Source organism: Bombus pyrosoma, linkage group LG11 (genome assembly GCF_014825855.1).
Source record: "Bombus pyrosoma isolate SC7728 linkage group LG11, ASM1482585v1, whole genome shotgun sequence".
Taxonomy (NCBI): Eukaryota; Metazoa; Arthropoda; class Insecta; order Hymenoptera; family Apidae; genus Bombus; species Bombus pyrosoma.
The window spans coordinates 14247771-14268753 of NC_057780.1; the positions used below are offsets into that span (position 1 = coordinate 14247771).

Consider the following 20983-nt stretch of genomic DNA (forward strand, 5'->3'; position numbering starts at 1 on the left):
ATGTGTATCTATTATAATGCCTTTCATTATAGAACAATGTATATTCTATTCAAATTATTTATTTATTTACAGCACGCTTTACACATGTGATAACATTGTTATTAATGTTGTTATAACATAAATGTATTTTATATATTTTTCACACATTTTAATTTGCCTTTATTATCTGTTTCGTGATATAAATAATATTTTCCCTTCTTTCTAACTGCTGAAACATCTAATTCTTATATTTATACAATATATTATTATATTATACTATTATAGTTATATTATATTATATTATTATATTATAGTTATCTGGTACAATAACCTCTATATATTTAAATATACATACTATGGATATATTTCAATATTATATTATTATATTATAGTTATATTGATACAATAACCTTTATCAATAGTGCATATATTTAAATATATATATTATGGATGTATTTCAATATAATTGAATGTATTTAGGTACATTATAGATATTATTTTCCCAATAAGAATATGTAACCTTCAGTTTTGATATATCCAGAATGTTTGTGATAATTTATAATTAGTATTATATATATTTTTGTGCAATTCAACACCATCTTGTCAAATATTATAACAGGTTTAGTATATCATATTTGAAAATTGTTGGTTAGTAAATATATTTGACTATTAGTTGCTATCATGGAATATAATAATTGGATAGTAGTATTACCTCCAGAGGTGTGAAAGAAACCCGGAAATATCGAGTCGGATCAGGTCGAGAAATTTTTTCGGGATTGGATCCGGCCCCGAAAGTATCTTGAGACTCGAGACAGACTCGAGAACCCGGACCATATTTCTAACAACTAGCTATATAGTGTTTGCCCGTTCTATAACAAAGCTAGTTGCAAAACAACATCGTTCGAAAACGTTTTTTTCGAAATTGTCGGGAATTCCAATATTTTCGAGTCTCGAAATACTTTCGGGAACCGACCCGATCTCTGTTCGACCTGTTTCGAGCATCGGGTACCCGCACATCTCTAATTAATGAGTGCTGGACGTAGAATTTTCAATTTTTCGTGCATTTCTTCGATATATACTGGTAATATATTTCGGCTGTGATAGTCTCTTTTAAAACGAGTAGTGAAGTACTCCAGTTATATTCCACTAATTGTTAACAATATCTTCCGAGGATAAAGTGACAAGGTTTCAGAACATGAACAGTCAACTGATCTTTATCGAATCACTGCGGAGGTCTCTTTCGATTGTCGTAAAGAACTTACTTTTCAATGTTGATAGTAATGCGATTAAAAAATGGCTCTCAATTACATGTGGTTAATAACGACGAGTACGCATTCAATCACTGTAGCTCATATCTTGACATTTTTTCACGTGACGCGACGCGGCGTCTCGTCGGTAGGAGACACGAACGGCTCGCAGTGTATCGGACATAATTTTTCGACGACATCTACTTTAAACGGAATCATTGAAAGTAAGTTATTCTTCATAAATTTTCGTTTCATTCTGAAGTTCAAGGTCAACTGAAGGTCACCTTATTGTAGGTAGTTGAATTCGTTCTCTTAGCGGCTGCAACGAAATGTAAAAAAATATATAAGATAACTGTTAAAAAACTCAAAATCATCTTGATTTCTTAGATACTATAAGGCATCAACAAAACACAATGTATTCATCTGATCAGAGTTCTTAAATACAATAAATTTCACTTCAAACATTTTTTGATAAAATCAGTAGATGACGAGTTATTTCACGATAAACGATAGTTTTTACTGACCCTGTGTACATATATACTATATATGTTTATATTATAAATATGTACATGACATTATTAATTAATAGAATATGATATAGAAATAAAATGATCTTGTAAATCTTAAGGACGTGAGATATTGAATGCGAAAAAGTTGAGTAATAAGTTTAAACTTCTTAAAATATCTATAAATATTACAAAATTAAATATCTCAAATACATATAAGTACTATCGACTTGTATTTAGTGTTTACGAACGTTTCTTCCTTTTGTATTTTTAAGCGATTTCTATTAATCTATTATATTATTTCTATCAGTAGTTTAAAATTTTTTATTTAATTCTGAATATCGAATCGATACAGTGCATTAATATCATATTGGCGAGACATTTTATATGCGTAACTCGTAATTAACCAAAATTTGAATATTAAAAATTTGTCGAAAAAAGAGAAATGTCATTTACATATCTTTCATATTTTACAATTTCTTCAGTTTAAATATTCACATTTATGTACGCACATGCATTCTTGTATTTACTTCATTTTCAGTTTAATTTTTAAATGAATGCTATAGAGTGCATCTGTTATTTTCAAGAATAATACGTTTAAGCGTACACATCATAAAAAAGTAAGGATATTTCTAATAATTTTGCAATATTCCTTGTTTTGGTACGTCACACATACAGTTTCAGATGTTTAATTTAGAGCTAATTGATCCTTCAAAGACAGTAACAAAAAGTAGAATACCATTTAAATTGCATTTCACTATATCTCATTTACTCTCATTGATTCTCACTCTCATCATCAATTCAGATCCAAGAAAGCAAGCGGCAAGTAAGAGCAGACAATTCCTGACGTACCTACCTCCCTCGTTAACTGTCGTGGTGAGAGCTTGCAAGCTCCTGAGGCTGCGACAGCTAAGTTAGGCATCAACGAACAGTGGACATATCTCAGTAAGCAAATCAGAATATGAAACTGTCACAAACAATGCATGAAAAATTTGAAAATTGTTATACAATTACCTTCGTAAATGAGCTTCTTGGTGGACGGTATTTTGTACTTCAAATTATTAACACTGATAATAGTGTTATATCAACAAACTTATAATTATCATATTCTCTCGTATTCCGTGTGCAAAGATACAGGATGGAATGTCTATATAAAGAAAGATTACGGACATAAAAGATAAATATTGAAACTGAAGTATTTTTATGTACTAAGATCTCAAAAAAAAAGTTAAAATTTTTAAAAATTCAATTTGGAAATTTTGCAAACATAAACGAAGATTATTGTTAAAGAATGTAAAGCAGTGAGGATAAACATATTTATTGTTCGTTTCTAAAGCGATACATAATCTTGAATTTAGAAATGAAATTTTGCCTCGTAAGAATAGTGATGTGAGATACTTTCTGCATTCACAAGTTAATTAGGTAATTATTTAAAAAAGGGAGCTCCAATTCTAGTTTTGTTAGATTTCGGATATGTTACAGAGAGGAGGGCTCTGAGTCCTGAGTAACACGTACTTCGTCCGAGGCGTGGGATCATCGTAATTCAAAAGTTAGATTAGGTTAGAATTTTTGGAGGATCTGGATGCTCAGCCCCCATATCTAACTTAATCTTACCTTTAATTTTTAATCATACCTTTCTGCTATTAGGATAGCAATCCTATTGGAGTAAATGTAATGTAAAAAGTACCATTTTCTTTTTGTCACAACTTTTAAACCACGGACGTCCCATGCCTTGGACAAAGTGTATGTTATTCAGGACTCAGAATCCTCTCCTCTAAAACATATCCGAGATTCAACAAAATCAGAATTGAAGCTCCCCTTTCTACATAATTACCGTTAATTATTCTGTTATGACTCGTTAAACTCATAGCCAGTACTGTTTAGAACCAGCATTGATCAATTTAAAATTAAAAGATGAGTGACATAGCAATATTAAAAATACAGTAATACCTCGATACTTGCCGGACACGATGTTCCTTCTAATTTCAAGATCTTCATCCCCAATATTGCAGGGAGTTCCGCTCAAGCTCAGGGAGTCCTGGTGTTCCTTTTAACATATTGCGAAGCTCGACGGCTAAGTAGTATAATTTGATCCGAATTCAAATGTTAATGAGACGATACTAATTCAATAATGAAAATTTTTTATCTTTGACTTTTTTTAAATTAAACTTTTCCTAATGTATTTGTGATACTTTTCTAATTATAGTAAGATGAAATACGATACATCTTAAATCACATTTACATACATACTTAACAAGCAAAAAAAAAAAAAAATTAATTTTATTAAATAAGCAATAAATAAATATATCGTGTTTGGTCTTATTTTAATCAGAAAATTTTCAGAATTACACTGATGAAAGTTCTATTCAACAAAAATAAAAAATCAACATTTCATTGTTGCACTAACATTGTTTAACTAACCGATATGTTTCTTTTCATCGATCTCTTTCTTTTTCACTCGCGCTGTCCTTCTCTACGTTTGGCAAAACAACGGGTCGTACCAATATTTATTGTTAAAATCAAAATAATTGGCGATCGTGTGTCTCGGCTTTCCGGCAATTATCAAGACATTTATTGTACTATTTACTAAAATTTACCTTAAAATGACCCTCTGTGGCCCAATTCCTTTTTTTTTTTAGTAGTTTGTGCTAATCATATGCCTAGGAAAAAAGATCAGAAAGTGTATAAAAACTGGAGTTGACCAGTTTGAGTTCTAAGAGATTTAACTATCATATGAAAACATTGTAGCAATGAAGTGCATTGCTATCTACTTGGAGAAAGAACGAATTAGATAGTGTTTAGGATTATTTGCCATTTTTACCAAAAACTTGATCAATTTACTAATATGTGCCCCTGTTTTACTATTTAATTTTGTGTTTTATATTTTACGGATTTTGCATGAACTATTAATGTCAACGTATAACTGTTATGTAAGTTCTCACAAATGTTAATTTTGTTTGTAGGCATATGAACGCAGATTTCCTACTTGTCCAAAAATTCCTGTTTTTGTCGGTTGCGAGATAGTTTCGGACGAAGAAAGTAAAAATGGCTCAATTAGAATAACAGAACGACGCTGTAAATTAAATGTTGAAGCACCGTATATTTTAAAAAAGGTATGTATGTAAATATATGTATATGTAGAATATGGTATGTAGTTGGTTTTTAGGTTTTCTATATCGGATGATATAGGTTGGCCGGGTCAAGCAATTTTTTTATTCTTCTCATAGATGGAATGGATGATATGGAGCGTTCTTGTTTTTTATGGATTGTTTCGGTGTCTTTTTCCTCTTTCGTGGTTCTTTCGTGGTTCTTATTGATTCTGAGAGTTTAAAGATTAAGTCGCTTAGTTGTATCGGCTGGAAGTGAGAATCTTCTCACGATATCAATCCCGGTTTTATTTATACTTGGTTCTTCTGTTTTGTCAGTTTGATGTCTTTAATGTTCCAGAAAATCTGAAGGAAATTTGGACTTGTGGTAGTTTGAAAACCATCTATAGCTACTATTTTTGTTTGCTTTGTTGTTATTTTGGGCATCGTTTAGCAATGTATCTCTTCTGTTTGCACATGAAGCCGCTCTGCTACCCTGTGTAGGTGAAAATTTTGTTTTCAGTGAACGACCTTCGTATCATTTTAACATCCTCTGGGTATACATAAACTTGTTGTCTCAAGCTAAGTATATGTGAAAATTCGGGATCAGAGATTCCTACTTTTAAATATGTTGTTTTCAACTAAAGTTTTATGTTGTGTTTTTTAAACATATCCTGGATTGTACAGTTGGAGATTTTTGGTGCGATGTTCAAAAGTATGATCCGATGTGGGACAAATGTCTATGTTCTTATTATTTGTTATTATAGACCTATATTTCGATGTTTGGTTTATAAGGGTCATCTTTTTGTACAAGTACATGCAGACTCTTTTGTTCGAAATTCAATAAATATTTTATTGATTTAGGTCCTATTATATTTGCGATGGCTCAAGCATATTTTTTGATTATGGCTTGATCCTTAGTTGGTGTGTATTCATATCTTATGACATTCACGTAGGAGGTTTTCGGTTTAGTTTCGGTTCCTGATTTGGGTTCTTTGCTCAGTGATCGACTAGGTGAGATTCCTGTACCCATAGATAGTTCTCGGTTTCTAACATGATAATATGTATGGTATACGTATATAGGAGCGAGGAATCAGTTGGTGTAGTGGTATTGGTATTACTAGCACTACCCTAGTATCGCTAATATTAGCACCATTTCTTTCGTTGTCACTATCACTTGCTTCAGGATGGCACATACTGGAGATACGTGATATTGTCAAATACGTCCTATCGCGATGAAAGCCAAGGCAAGATTGTTAAGGATGTTATTTGCGTATTTTATAGGTTAAACTTAAAAAAATATTTAGTATATGCGCATATATAGATTATCTAAATAATTCGTTAATTTATATGAATAAAAATATGCATTAGAAAAATGTTATTTGATCGCAGAAAAGATATCTGATCATTTTATAGTTGGGTCACCTCCTTAATCGCAATGAGATGTTTCAAGAAATGTAAAATAATCTAAAATATAATAGAAGTACTTTTTCGTCGAATAATCTACATAGCAATCGATAATCACTTCAAATATGTAAAACTTATATGCTTTTTATTCATAAAAGTAAGAGTAAGATACATTTTTTAATAATATACATATAAAACACCAAACATTACATCTATACAAAATTTAACCGATATGTTTTCGTTCTTCCCTAGAAATTTTTACTCTTGTCGTTTGTTTCAGATCATTGGAGTAGATTTTGTATACTTTATTCAAAGGAATGTTTTAAATAGACGAAATAGCGTTCTAGAAATAGAAGCGTATAATGAAAGTTTTTCATCTAGAGTATCGGTTATCGAAAAGTGCAGATATTTTGTAAGTATTTAGCATAATTTAATCATTATTTGACATTTTTATTGCTATTTCTAACATATTTTGTTCCTGTATATAATATGTCATATTTTTATAATTTATGAAAAAATGATATATGATGTAATTAAAGAACTTAATTTGGTTAAACAGAGTAAGTTCTACAACAAACATTTCATAAATAAATGATTTGTATAAAAGTTACAAAAAGAATTTGTTTAATAATTTATCTTTAACAACAGTTCAATATATGTAGCTATGAACAAATTTAGTGAATTGCTTGTGTTTTGCTTTAAAATAGAAAATCTGTAAAATTTAAGAACAATTTTCTATTTAATAATTCACAAAATACCCAATCCTAATTATTATATTAGCGGTACTGCTTTGCCGTACCGGTATATTTAGCACGCGTTACTAATTATGTATCTATTAAAGAAGAGAATTATTATGAAATTGGTGGAATAGTAACAGAATAGATAAATGTTTAACTTTAACTAAACTTCTTTTCATTTTCCTATCATATTTATTTAATTAAAAGCTAATTGGTTAAACTTTTATTTAACGATTTAAATTTTAAATGAATCAAGTATTACGATTTTAGTGTATATTTTACTATTAAGTGTATTATTTATGAATGTGATTATATTTTTTCTGCCTAAAGCGATTGTTTGCTATCCATGGTTGCTTCGAGACTTTTATTCTTGGCGATGAGTAGGATACGTTACAATCAAAAATTTTTGACTTTGAAATTGATGCTCAAGGTCAATTTTTAACGAACTATTTATACAAATCTCCACTGTCCCAGAGGTGTAGAATCACGCTATGGTGTTTTTTTTCTACACTTACTTTTTATAAACTTTTTTGTACACCAGTATTATAATACCATATGTGTCATTATGATATTTCGACCTTATTCTACTTTATTGTTAACCTTCTATAAACCTTTGATTTTTGGAAAAATAATTTTTAAATTTTTAAAAAATTGTTTCAGAGTGATATTTCAGTAAAAAAGTTTCTTGTCTTCATATTACTTGTTATTTAATATGAATCATTAAAACGAATCATGTTATTTAAATTAAAAAAAAATATTACGCCTTCTGTTCTACCGTATACTATGGATGAATGAAAATCAACTCAAAATCTATATACTAATTTGAGAGTGGAATCGATTAAGAAATACTTTACTGTTGTATGATGGGAGCTTTTAATAGTCGCACTAAACCTGACATTTTTAAATCAGTTCTATTTATAACAAGGCACGTCTATGCGTTTACCTTTGTTCATACATTAGTATAATATTAAGACATTTACAGAAAATAAGGTAAACGTAAAAACTTAGTAGGGATGTATTAAAGCATTTAGAATTATTATTTCATTCAGACTCTTGGAATAAAAAGAATCTGTATATTTGTATGTTATAATGTAAAAATCTAATCAATTGTATATAATATTTTTTCGCTATGACCAATGAAAGTTGGCATTTGTATTATTACATTTTTCATTGTATTTATTATTCTTTGATTTCATGAATTCCATATGTGAAGTCACGAATCAGATTCGGAGTTTTAGTATATATCGAACTAAATATTGTAACTAGTTTTCGCGATTTTAAACGTGTACCGATAAGCCCTAGGATCTGTCACTCTCTCGAATTTTGTAAGTGCCAACGGCTATGGTTACGTATTTATTAGCATTCGGACGTCCAAGATGTACGTTCGCCCTGGCGACATCCGCTGTTTTCATCGCTTGCGATAAATTCAAATTGCGATTTGCCTACATCCTCGTTCTTACAAGTCGTGAACCCATTGTGCTATTTGTTTCACTATAAAATTTGAAAACCTTGTTTGTGCTGATGGTCATTGCAATAAAACGAAGCCGCCTGGCGGATTAGAAGAAGAAGAAGATCTATGCCTCATTGACTTCCACACACATCCCGCCATTCTCGTTCCTAACTTACATTCTCAGCGTCAAAGTTATTATCGCGCTATCGAACATTTTTGAGTCCTTCGAGCTGGATCGGCAAGAACGACGAAGAACCAGGTATCATGGACAAGCTCATCCAAGAGATTTGGCTTATGGCTCGTGAGATGCTGTGTTTTGTAGAGAATTGCAAGAAAGTGAGCTAGCCTAACCTGGTTTGGGCAAGGCTCGGCTGGAGAGCCTGAGAAAATCTTGGGAGTCAGCATGTGAACTTGCAACTGGAGTTACAAGTTCCGATAATGGAGCGAAATTACCTCTATTCCGTTAAAAAGGAGTTTCTCTCGATCGAGGACACCTATTGGGCAACACGAGATTGCCTCAGTGGCGTGATTACAGCTACTAAGACGCCTTCAACGCAGGACACGAGTGGTCGAGACTAGTTGTCGCACATCACCATTCCACCCTTCTTAGGAAGGTACGCTGATTGGCCCGGTTTTGGTGATGTTTTTATAAGGGGAAACAATTTCAAAATGAGGGAATGTTACAAAAACGTTATGATACAAGCATGTCATCGTGCGGAAGCTCTTGTCTGATTTCATGACGTTACACCCCACCCTGTCGAAGAGCTAACCGGTGAACTCTCTCGACTTCATGATATAATAAACCGTTCTATTGCGATGCTTCCGAATCAGGGCTGACAGACCAAATAATGAGAGGATCTTCTTATCTACGTCATCACGCAGAGATTGGACAAGAAAATTCTCAAGAAATTGGGAATTCTTCTTAGACCTCCCACCTGCTCCGAACTCGAAGCGACCCTCGAGGCCCGCATTCGATTTTTGGAAGCCGTCTACACCATAACTAACGTGACCTATCACACCCAATTTCGAACCCAGGCCTTGTACGTCATACACGCGCGCCTGCTTCGGTGGGCCAAGCCGAGCGGTGCCCGATGTACGGAGCTCAGCACACGCTATATCGTTGCTCTGCATTTAACACGTTGCATGTGGCATAACATTGCAGCATCGTAGAACGCATCATTCGTGATTGCATTTCTCTGCCCTTGCGGGAGAAGGGCCCAAGGCCCTTGTTCGTGTGACGTCAATCCACATCAGAGGCCAGATGTGTGCAGGTCCTCACCGCGTACTCTCAATAACCTCAAGGACTCACCATAAACTTAAACTTTTAGTTTATTAACCCTGTAAGTGTTATCGGTTTATAGATGGTCCTTGGAACAGTCCTTAAGTTTATTATTATACGTTCGTACAAATTACGGGGAAATGCGGGCATTTGCCTAACGATAAAAAACTAGTATTTACCTAACGGGAAAGCTGGTTTTCCCCATGAACAATGTCACCTATGAGTCACGTTGGTAGGAGGCTTCCTCCTCCTATCTTCATTTATTAACGTGGGCTATATCCAATTGGCATCGCGGATCGTTACCCTCACTTTTCCTAACGAAAAGTGTGAACAATGAATCCGCGTTGTTAGTTCAAAGGGCACACCCACACCGAGCTTTCCTTCGTAATACTACGAGAACATCTCTGCACTGAAACTACAAACTCTCATCAGTCAACATCTCTCAGATTAGTCGCGTAAACTGTGCTTATTAAATTGTGATATTCAAGCTTCATAATAAAGTTCGATAGAAAAGAAAGATAGTAGTTGTGTTACGGCTCCAACCTTCTTGTCTTTAAAACCTAAGCCTTAATTTTACGTGACATACGCGAGAAAATGTTCATCAACGTTGACCCGGTGACGCCACACAACTGCCTCGCGCGTTCAGCACAGAGTGTGTCGCTGGTGGCACTAGACACTGACAACACTTACGGCCATCGTGACGGTTCAATTCGCGGCGATTTTGCATGCACTCATGCGCTCCCTGATCAAGGATCCGAAGTATTGTTTGTTTTCGAAGCCTTGTGTAGACTCTGTGTGTTCTGAAACAACATGTGTTTACCGCTGTTAATGACCTCGATTCGGCATCCCGGTTCGGCAGTCCGGTTGGTGATTGGAGGGTCGGATACCCCGGTTTGCACGTTGACGATCCTATTATTTTACACCTTTTGATTATTGGACATATTGCTGGAAACGGCATATAATAAGAAGATTCTATCTGTATGTTATCAGTTTGCCACATCAAGACTAATGAACATGGTATATTTACAGGTTCATCCTGAAAATCCAGAATGGACGTGTTTTGAACAAACTGCAAGTTTAGATATTAAAAACTTCTTTGGTTTTGAAAACTCAATGGAAAAATTAGCGATGAAACAATATGCTCAAAATATTGCAAAGGTAATACTTTTTTCACTAAATTGTTTCTCTGTAACTTTTATTATTTAAATGAAAGGTTACTAATAAAAATCATTACAGGGCAAGGAGATAATTGAATACTTCATAAATCAATTAAAAGAAGAGGGTATTGTATATGTACCTCCATGGAAGGATCCAAATGATACATCTGAGAAAAATGAAGGGTAAGTTTGAATAAGTGTTTTCAGATTGATATAAATTATTATATTGTTCAAAAAGAAGAAAACACACAGTAATGATAACTTTATAAATTTTATTATATAAATAGATAAGAATGTTTTTAATGAATTGAATAACAGAAATAATTTTGGTTAACTAAATTACACACGTCCTATAATGTAGCTTAGTTAGTTATTTGGATTGTCTTAGATTCGCTTTGTGTAATGACTACCAGAGGTCAGGAATATTTTAGTTGACTTTCAAATATCAATAACTACTAAACACGATCTCAAATGTAATTTTTTATCCTCTAGTTCTGTGCTACTTTAGCTTGTAAGAAACCCTTTCAATTTTACGTCATCTTTTACAAAATAACGTACATACTTAGAAGATCAAGCGAATTTACCTGTAAGTGAAGTACGATCGCAATTATATGAAGAACCTTGATCGAAGAAATTACTAATACAGTCACGAGGCTCTTCATATAATTTCGATTGAACTTTACTTAAAGCAAGTCTGTATAATCGCCCAATTAGATTTCATTCGCCTTGTTCTCGAGATTACCTATGTAGTTATTCAGAGAAAAAGTATAATTATAAATGCAAAAATTTTATTATTATAGTACCGCTTTTTTATAATCTTTGATACAATCTTTTATCTTAAAATACTCTTAACCTCCTTACAACAATTATTTAATTACAAACGACTATATCACTCTTGTAACAAACTCGTAATTATCTGACAATATAGGCCTCTTATTGAATCTGACGAATGTCTGAGAGCTTACCGATTTTCCTGCAGTTCGTCTAATCATGTTAAGATCGAGTCTGTCCGACCGTTCGCGGAGAGACGCGTTCGCTGTAGACCGTGTCGCGTCGTAAATTTTCGTTACAATTCGATAATCGAGGCCACGAATTAGTCGATCGATATTTCGATTAGGATAATAGAGATGGTTGACTGATTATAACACTGAAATAACAGGTTATAATATATACTTTATTCCAAAAATGGCCGGAAGTGAGGACAAGGAGATCATTAGGATCCGTGGAAATTGGCGTTAATGGTCGGGAATTAAGAATTGCTTCGACCTCAACGATAATGGTATTAAAATCTTCTCTTCCACCATAGATCGAAATGACCAAGTAATGCCTGTACAGAAGCTACATTATCTCCAAGAATCCGTAACTGGTAGAACAGCGAGATGTGCTCGATCATTAAACACCGCTGAAGTTAGTTATACAGATGTCATCACCGCTTTCAAGGATAGATTCGATTGTCCACGTCACATGTCTACAATGCAGAACTATCCTAAATTGACCAAAAAGACACCGGAAACCTTAGCAAATTTAATCGACACTATCAAACACCATTATCATAGGACTCTTCCTTTCCGAATTAAACCAAGACACCATTCAACAATGGGAACTCACCATACCCAACAAAGAAATGCCTCCGTACATTCATTTATTAGACTTCCTGGGAAAAAAGACAAACTGTACTATAACAACATCCATGGCAACTGCGACAGGACGAGCGCCAGAACCACACTATCCTCTACGACAAGGCGATCCATGGGGGCACGCATTCACTGCTGCACACTCTCCGTCGACTTGTCCACTCTGCCAGGGACCACACGGAATGTGAGCCTGCGACACCTTCAGACGAAATCAGTCAACAAACATCAAAGTCGTCAAAAAAGCATCCCTGTGCACCAATTGCCTAGGGAAAGGGCACTTGGTTTTTCATTGCCCTGCTGGATCCTATCCCTTATGCGGAAATTGCCACCACACGATTCTGCATCGGGACGAAGCTCACGTCAAGAATCGTCCGATCACAACCCGCCGAACGTTCAATCGATCGCCTACACCTTCTTCAACACCTTCTTCAACACATCCTTCGACACCGCCACGTGTTCGGAAAATCCTAAGACCCTCATCCAGTCCACTGCTCCAGAACACTGCTCGACACCGGTTCTAGCATGAATTTCATGACCGAAAGACTGGCAAACTCACTTGGACTCATGCAAAGGAAATGTTCGGTTCCTATTGGAGTCCTCGACACCTTATCAACGACTGCTAGACGTTACACAACGGCCACAATCAACTCCATGGACGGCACATACCCACGCACACTGACGTTCCTGATTATCCCAACTATATCGACATTGATCCTAGATAAACCTATAGATCGATCGACAATCCAGATACCTAGGAATCTCCAATTAGCCGATCCAAGATTCCATATACCAGCCTTGATCGATATCGTATTGAGCGCGGGATCCACACTCGCGTCGCTATGTGTCGGTCAAATAAAACTTAATTATTCTAAAGACCCCGATCTGCGTCTGCAGAAAACGTGATTCGAATGGACCATCAGGGGAGCCCAGTCTTCCATTCAAAGGTAAATATCTTTCACGCCTCCATGTCGGATCTGTAGGTGGATCTCGCACGCTTCTGGGAAATTGACGAAGGACCACCGACGAAACATCTGTCAGAGCCAGATCGACGATGTAAGGAGCACTTCCGAAGCTAAGTCCAATGCACCAGCGAAGGGCGATACATCGTCGCGCTCCCATTTAACGAATAGCTTCCGTCGCTTGGGTCGTCTAAAACAATTGCGATGAAACGACTCGCCTCTCTCCACCGCCGATTCGAACGAGACAAACAATTTGAAACTGAGTATCAGGCGGTCATTCAAGAATACCTGGAATTGGGACACGTGACCAGGATCACAACAGACCACCCCTCAGATAACGGATGTTATCTGCCACATCATCATCATGGCGTCATCAAGGAATCGAACCAAACTACAAAACTCCGTGTCGTGTTTGACGGATCTGCATCAAGCACCACCGGAATTTCTTTAAACGACACTCTGCACACAGGGCCGAAGTTGCAGGAGGACTTATTCGACATCCTCTTGAGATTCCGCTCTCACCAATGCTTTCTTACTGGCGATGTGGAGAAGATGTACCGACAGTTCCTCGTGCGTCTAGAAGACCGAAGATATCAACAAATCTTGTGGCGCAACTCTCACAGAGAGATCGAAACATATCAACTCAACACAGTGACGTTCGTATTGTCAGCAACCCCGTATTTAGCGATGAAGTGCCTCAAACAGTTAGTGGACGACAAGGGACACCGATTCCCGCTAGCCGCTTCAATCCTGCAACGAGATTTTTACGTCGATGACGCCCTCACCGGAGCTGCTACAAAGTACGAAGCACTGTCGCTCAGAACTGAACTCACCGAAATTCTCCAATTACCCGGTTTGAATATACGAAAATGGCGTCCAACGATCAGGAATTACTATAAGGATTATCCGAACAAAACACCAACCAAAAACCACAGCTGGGTGAGTCCCGAACGTTAAAAACCTTCGGTATCTTATAAAATTCCGCCGACGACTCAATCCTTTATTCGGTCGAGGCCAGACCCAATACCTCTAGAGTTACGAAGCGATTGATCAGCTCTGTCATTGCCAGAATTTACTATCCACTGGGTTTACTCGCGCCCGTGATCGTTCGAGCCAAGATGCTACTGCAACGAGTCTGGGCCTTAAAGATCGATTGGGATGAGTCACTTCCAGCAGACATATGAGGGGGATAAGTCGTGATAGGTACTGAAGGAACACTCGAATATGTTCAATAACAAAGGTGTTTATTCAATCATATACTTGGCGTACACTTGTGGTTACAACTACCGATTCGCGGTTCATGGTTAATAGTTCGGCTACGGCGGACATGCGGTGTCGGTTCGTACGATGATTGCTTACGATGCGTCGCAGGGCTCTAGCCAATTACTTATGTGTCTTTCCGTCGCGATGATGCTGCCGAGGAAAACTCTTCTGGGGTGTGTCCAAGGATATCGGATCATCGGATTCGTCGAGGAATGGTTCGGAAAGTGAGGGAAGTGGATGTTGCTGTTAATTGGTTAATTTCTGTTTGATGGTTGGAGAAGGGTGCTGACCGCCCTTGGGAGAAAGTTGCTAGTGGGAAGCATCGTACATTTGGAAAACAGACTTCCCGCATTTTCCGTGGTATGTGAGGGACAAAGACTATTTGTTCCTTCGGAAAATCTTAGCTAAACAAATCGTAAGATTTGTAGCGGGTCCTTGAGCTAGCTGAAAATATTTCGTGAGGATGTGCCGACATCTGGCAATCATCTCGTTCGAAGGACAGGGTCTTTGTGTAGCGAGTCACGAGACAGAAACCGTTGGGAAGTTTACTATCGAGTGCCGCTACACATACATTCGGAATGGAACTGCTATTATTCCCAACTACCACTGCTCAATAACATCAGGTTCCCACGCAAAACAGTTATCAAATCCGCATCTGAGATTGAACTTTACGGTTTTTGCAACATCGGCGAAAAAGCGTATAGGGTCTGTGTCTATCTACGTATCGTCAGCTCTTACGGACAACTCCAGACGCGATTACTCGCCGCGAAATCGAAGGTAGCTTCCCTCAAATCACAAACCATTTCACGGCTTGAGCTGAGCGGAGCACTTCTCACAGCATTGACCGTGACAATACTGCAGGCATTAGCAATTAAAATAAAAACCTTTATTGGACGGATTCTACCATCGACCTCCATTGGATCAATTTATCATCACATACACTCAAAATCTTTGTCGCTAACCGCGTAGTCGACATCCAAACCAGGGCCAACGTCACCGAGTGGCGTCAGGTTCCCACCACCGACAATCCAGCAGATCTAATATTCCGAGGACAATCGCCCAAAGACTTCTTACACCCGATAATTTGACAAACTGGTCTACATTGGCTACACCAACTCGAAGGATGCTGGCCAACGTGGAACTCAACACCATTGGTCAACATGCCGGAATAGAAAACAGTGACTTATCTGATCACAACGCCCGTCGATCACAGCCTATTCGATCGATACTCGTTCTGGTCCAAATTGTTCAGAATCACTGCTCGCTGCCTTCGGTGGAAACACAAGCAGAACCGAGCGGTGCTCTTAACAACAGGACAACTAACCACGGCCCACACAAACTTATGAGATTATTGCAAAACAACCATTTGTCCGAAGAAATTAGCATTCTCCGTAAGGATCGAGACCAGGCAGTGAAGGGAAAGCTCACGCGACTCAACCCATTTATTGATAGGGAAGGAATATTACGAGTTGGAGGCCGACTCAGTCATTCGCCGATGCCCTTCGCCCAGAAGCATCCGATAATATTGCCTAAGTCATCCGTCACAGCGTGTTACCTGGACTGGACTCGGATTATTGCCTAGTATTCACCGTCGACTCGACTTGACTGCTCACTTGCAACTCTCTGTATGTCGAGCTTTCCTCGTTTCCCTCTTTTATAGGTGTTACGTTGTATTTAGTTGCCGACGAGAAGGTAGCGTTAACTGACGTTTAATGCAACTGACAATAAGCTCCATTTGCGGCTAACCTGCTATGTGCGGGAATACTGGCACGGGAGAGGATTAAAGTTGTTCGAAAGTAAATTAACAATATGTAATGATTTATTCAAATCTTACTTGATTTCGATATTGACACTTGACTGACAGACTGACGGATATAAAATTCTTCGGTTAACAAAATGGTAATTCTTCGGTTGACGAAATGATAACTAACTCTTCGAATGGTAATTATTCGGTTGACGAACAGTAATTAATTGTATACTCGATAGACGAACGATAATAATTATTATTACTGACTTCTCTGAGTCGCTGCACTTATTTATATCTGTCGGAGATGAAAAAACGTCGGGGTCTTTCTTTTGAACATGTTTGGGAAGATCCCCAACGTTTGTTCAACTGCCGACTTTATTTATAATTTAAATTGTCTTAATATCGTTATAAAAGCATAATTAGGTAAATATAAAGACAGTTAGATTAGTTTTCGCAAGATATAGCTTTTAGCGGCTTTAACTGCCTTTCGCTTCAAATACTGTAAACACGGTTTCAAATAAACGTTTTAAATTACCTTGATTTGAAAGAAATTATTAAATTTATACGTTGGTTGATTGATTTGATCATACATTTGATTTAAATTATTTCGATATTTTGGAATATGACTGAAGATTCTAGGCGTTCTCTCAATCTTGTTTAACAAGTAGTTTATTCTAGTGTCGTTTTCAAAAGGAATAACGTTACGTTGACTTTGGATTGTCCTATTTTCATTACACTATTCTTAAATACTAAATGACATTGCCCATCTGGAGATTGAATTATAGAAGGTTTGCCTATCTTAATTTGTTTCTGAGTATTATCACAAATTACATATATTTCAATTTCCTCTCTTGGTATGGCTATATATTGATTTTCAGCTGTTAATGGAATGAAAGTTATATCTTCGATTTTATAAACAGCAAATTTGCAAACATTTATTTTTCTCCTAAAATTGATGATTTCTGACGCACAATCATGAACGGATATCTTGTTGTGTATGGCTTGCGTTTTTTTGCACATTGTGATTCCTATTTTTGTATTACAATTTTTATCGAGGTATTTGTCACGTAAAATAACACACAAAAAAAAAATAGAAAAATAAAAAAAAGGAACTTCATTTTTTTTCTAATACAGTTCACAATTTTACTTCCGAGCACTAGGTGTGACTTTTCAAGATTGAAGCTCTTACAATTTTTTGACTTCCGATCGGATCCTTTGTCACCCCTCAATATCCCCACTATTCACCCGTTTGTCAGGCGTCCGCGATCGCCGCCACGCACGCCTTCTCCTCGAACATTCGGCGGAAGGACCGTTGGGATATTGATGGCTCATTAGGCACTTCGGCGATATACATTGTCGTCGCGTGCCGCCACATCTTTATCTTCGTCATCAGTCCATCGGATTTAAAAGGGTGCCGGTCGTGACATACGTAACGTCTCCCATGCCAGTGCGAAACAAACTCGTTGGTTGTTACTTGTTACTGTTATTAATCGTTAATCGTTGTTAATCGTCATTCGCTGTTAATCGTTAATGGTTGTTAATCATAATCATTAATTGTTGTTCTGTTGACTGTTAATTTGTTAAACGCCAATAAACTGTTATTGTTAAACGTCGAGAGTATAGTTTCTTGCGAGCACTCACAATAACCACCACCTCAGCTCCAATGCTCTTCTTTTTTAATTCTGATCGTTGTGATCTCTAGCAGACAGAATGGGGGATTGCATGAGTAATCTTGAGAACGAGGTGGATAAAATATCTTTATATTTTAAATATTTTTTTTTATATTTTATATTTTAAAACGTATTATTTAATAATAGATGACGATTCTGTATACAATGAAACTTCGAACAGTTGTTTGTCTATTCATATTTAATTTGAATTAGCTGGATATATGTATTTAAGTTAATATTTATTGTAATATTACTAAATTGTGAACATAGAAGAACCACCGGAGAACAGTAAGCGGTAAGCGGCAAAATTGACATTTGGAGAATTGGCATTGGTTGTGCCATCGTTTATTTTTCCGCTTACTGCTCGATATGTTCACGGTTTTATGCATTTATTATTTTTTATGTTTAGAGATATTGCAAAAAGTCAAGAATCTCTTGATCCAGAAGAAACTTATTCTTGTGCGGACAACAAATTACAAAATAGAGGTATGTTATATTTTTCTATGTTATTATATGTAATATTTATAAATTTAGCTAATGGTTTTGAAAAACAAAATGTTAGGAAGAATGTAGATTCTAATAAAAATGTATGGTCGTAAAAGCTTTGTAAATTTAATTTTATTAATTATTTTACTTAAATGAGATTATTCACGCATGAGACAAAATCAATACAATTTGGAAGAAGATACATAAAAATTGCTACAAGTAGTGATTTTTTTGAATAAATGGAGTGTTTTCTATAAGTTATTTATATTTTCTATAAGAGTTATTAACACTAGGTTTACAGGCGTTTCGTATATACCTATCTCTAAACGAAAATACGCATTTTTCTTTAAAAAATCGATTTATTCAAATTAAGTCTTAAAGGAACAATATTAGGCTTCACGTTTAAATAAATTATTAATAAATAAAAAGTCTTTTTTTAAATTATCACTAAAAAATAACAATAACATTAACACTAGGTTTACGGGACCCGTCGATTTGACAGGTTTCGAACTTGGAAATGAAATATCTCGAAAACCATAACATTAATTTTAACCATTTTGCATCGTAAATTAATCATTTCATCTAAAGAATTTATACATAAAATTATTTTTTTCTAGGCTTTCTAATTTTTGAAATCTGTATCTAGTATACCTATCTCTACGAGACCCGTCAAATTGACGGGATAGCTGATTTCAGAAATAAACCTTATATGCTTGCTTCGTTCGTAAAGTCATTCCTCCAATAATAAATATAACAATGAAAGAAAAATCTTTACTAAGATGCCTCTAATTCGGCATTTCTCAATCGCGATTGATGTCGATCTCGATAATGTAACCTAAAGCGGATTGTATGGCCTAAGTGTTTATTTTCGTCTTCAACGAAATCGCTTATGCCTATGCCGACGAAATCCCTAAAGCAAGAGACAAACAGACAAATTTGCGCTGATATCCGAAATATGGAACAGATTTATAAGTAATAGCCAGGCTTGTTACAAACCATATGAAAATATTTCAATAGATGAACAATTATTTCCAACTAAAGCCCGGTGCAGATTTACACAATATATGCCGAATAAGCCCCATAAATTTGGCATTATGTTTTGGTTAGCAGTTGACGTCCAAACAAAATATATTTTGAATGGTTTCCCTTATATGGGGAAAGATGAAACTCGATGCTCAATACCGTTGGGCGAGTTTGTAACACTAAAATTAGCCGAATCATATTTACAACGAGGCAGAAATATAACGACAGACAATTTCTTTACAAACATCCCGCTAACTAAAAAATTGCTTGCACAAAAAACAACTTTGGTTGGGACCATCCGGTCGAATAAAAGAGAACAGCCAAAACCAGCGAAGAAAAAAAAGGATAAGATGACTTTGTTTTCGTCAGATTTATATAAATCAGAAAACTGCACACTTACTGTGTATAAAAGTAAACCTAAAGTAAAAGTCCTCCTTCTAAGCACCAAACATACAGGTGTACGAGTAGAAGATAATTATAAACGTGTTCCAGAAACCAATACAATACAATACAACAAAGTTTGGTGTGGACGTCGTTGACCAAATGGCACGCAAATATAGTGTGAAAGCAGGGAGTTTCCGATGGTCCCTTCAAGTCTTTTGCAATATTTTGGATTTGGCAGCGATAAACGCGTGGATATTATATAAAGAGTGCACCGGATCGAAAATATCCAGAAAAGAATTCATATTTTGTTTAACCGAGGAATTAGCTGGAGAAAACAAGGAGAACATTTGCCAAAGATCAGATGCTTAATTTCTGTCACCTTCAACGTTAGAACAAAATAAAAGAGCTGAAGAATTTTCCAAGCACCTAGGCAACACATTTACACCACACAATATCAACAATAGCAACTTCAATAGTCATACGGACGAAGATGCGCCAACCACTAGTACCACAATGCAATACTAAGAATCCAATACTATCCTAAACTATGGAAACTAGCACAGATCATAATGCTACCTAAACCAGGCAAAGACCCACACCAAGCAGCATCCTACAGACCAATATCGCTACTTACCGTGTTTTCAAAAATCCTAGAAAAAATAATATACGCCCGCCTAAAACCAATAATTGAGAAGGAAAAATTAATACCAGATCACCAATTTGGATTCAGAAACAAACACTCCACGATAGAGCAAATGCACAGGCTCATGAATGAAATAGTACTAGCATTAGAAAACAAACAATACTGTACAGCCCTCTTTATGGACATCGAGAAAGCATTTGACAAAATAAACCACGAAAGTCTGCTACAAACAATCAGAAAACAATTCCCGGAGCAAATATACCAATTAATAAAATCCTACTTAAACAGCAGAACCTTCGTAATAAAAATCAAGGACACATACTCTG

At 36.0% G+C, this 20983-nt stretch overlaps 1 protein-coding gene across 3 annotated transcripts in view; it reads left to right on the plus strand.

The window, feature by feature from the left end:
• LOC122572689 (protein real-time) overlaps window positions 1–20983 on the plus strand; it is a 66559-nt gene that overhangs the window by 2335 nt on the left and 43241 nt on the right. For 2 of the 3 annotated variants that reach the window (XM_043737981.1, XM_043737982.1), the window contains exons 3-7: window positions 4696–4845; window positions 6506–6637; window positions 10721–10849; window positions 10928–11031; window positions 18531–18607. In XM_043737981.1, coding sequence (XP_043593916.1) covers window positions 4696–4845; window positions 6506–6637; window positions 10721–10849; window positions 10928–11031; window positions 18531–18607 — 592 coding nt within the window. The remainder of the gene's footprint in view (window positions 1–4695; window positions 4846–6505; window positions 6638–10720; window positions 10850–10927; window positions 11032–18530; window positions 18608–20983) is intronic. The other variant, XM_043737983.1, reaches the window with a different exon arrangement.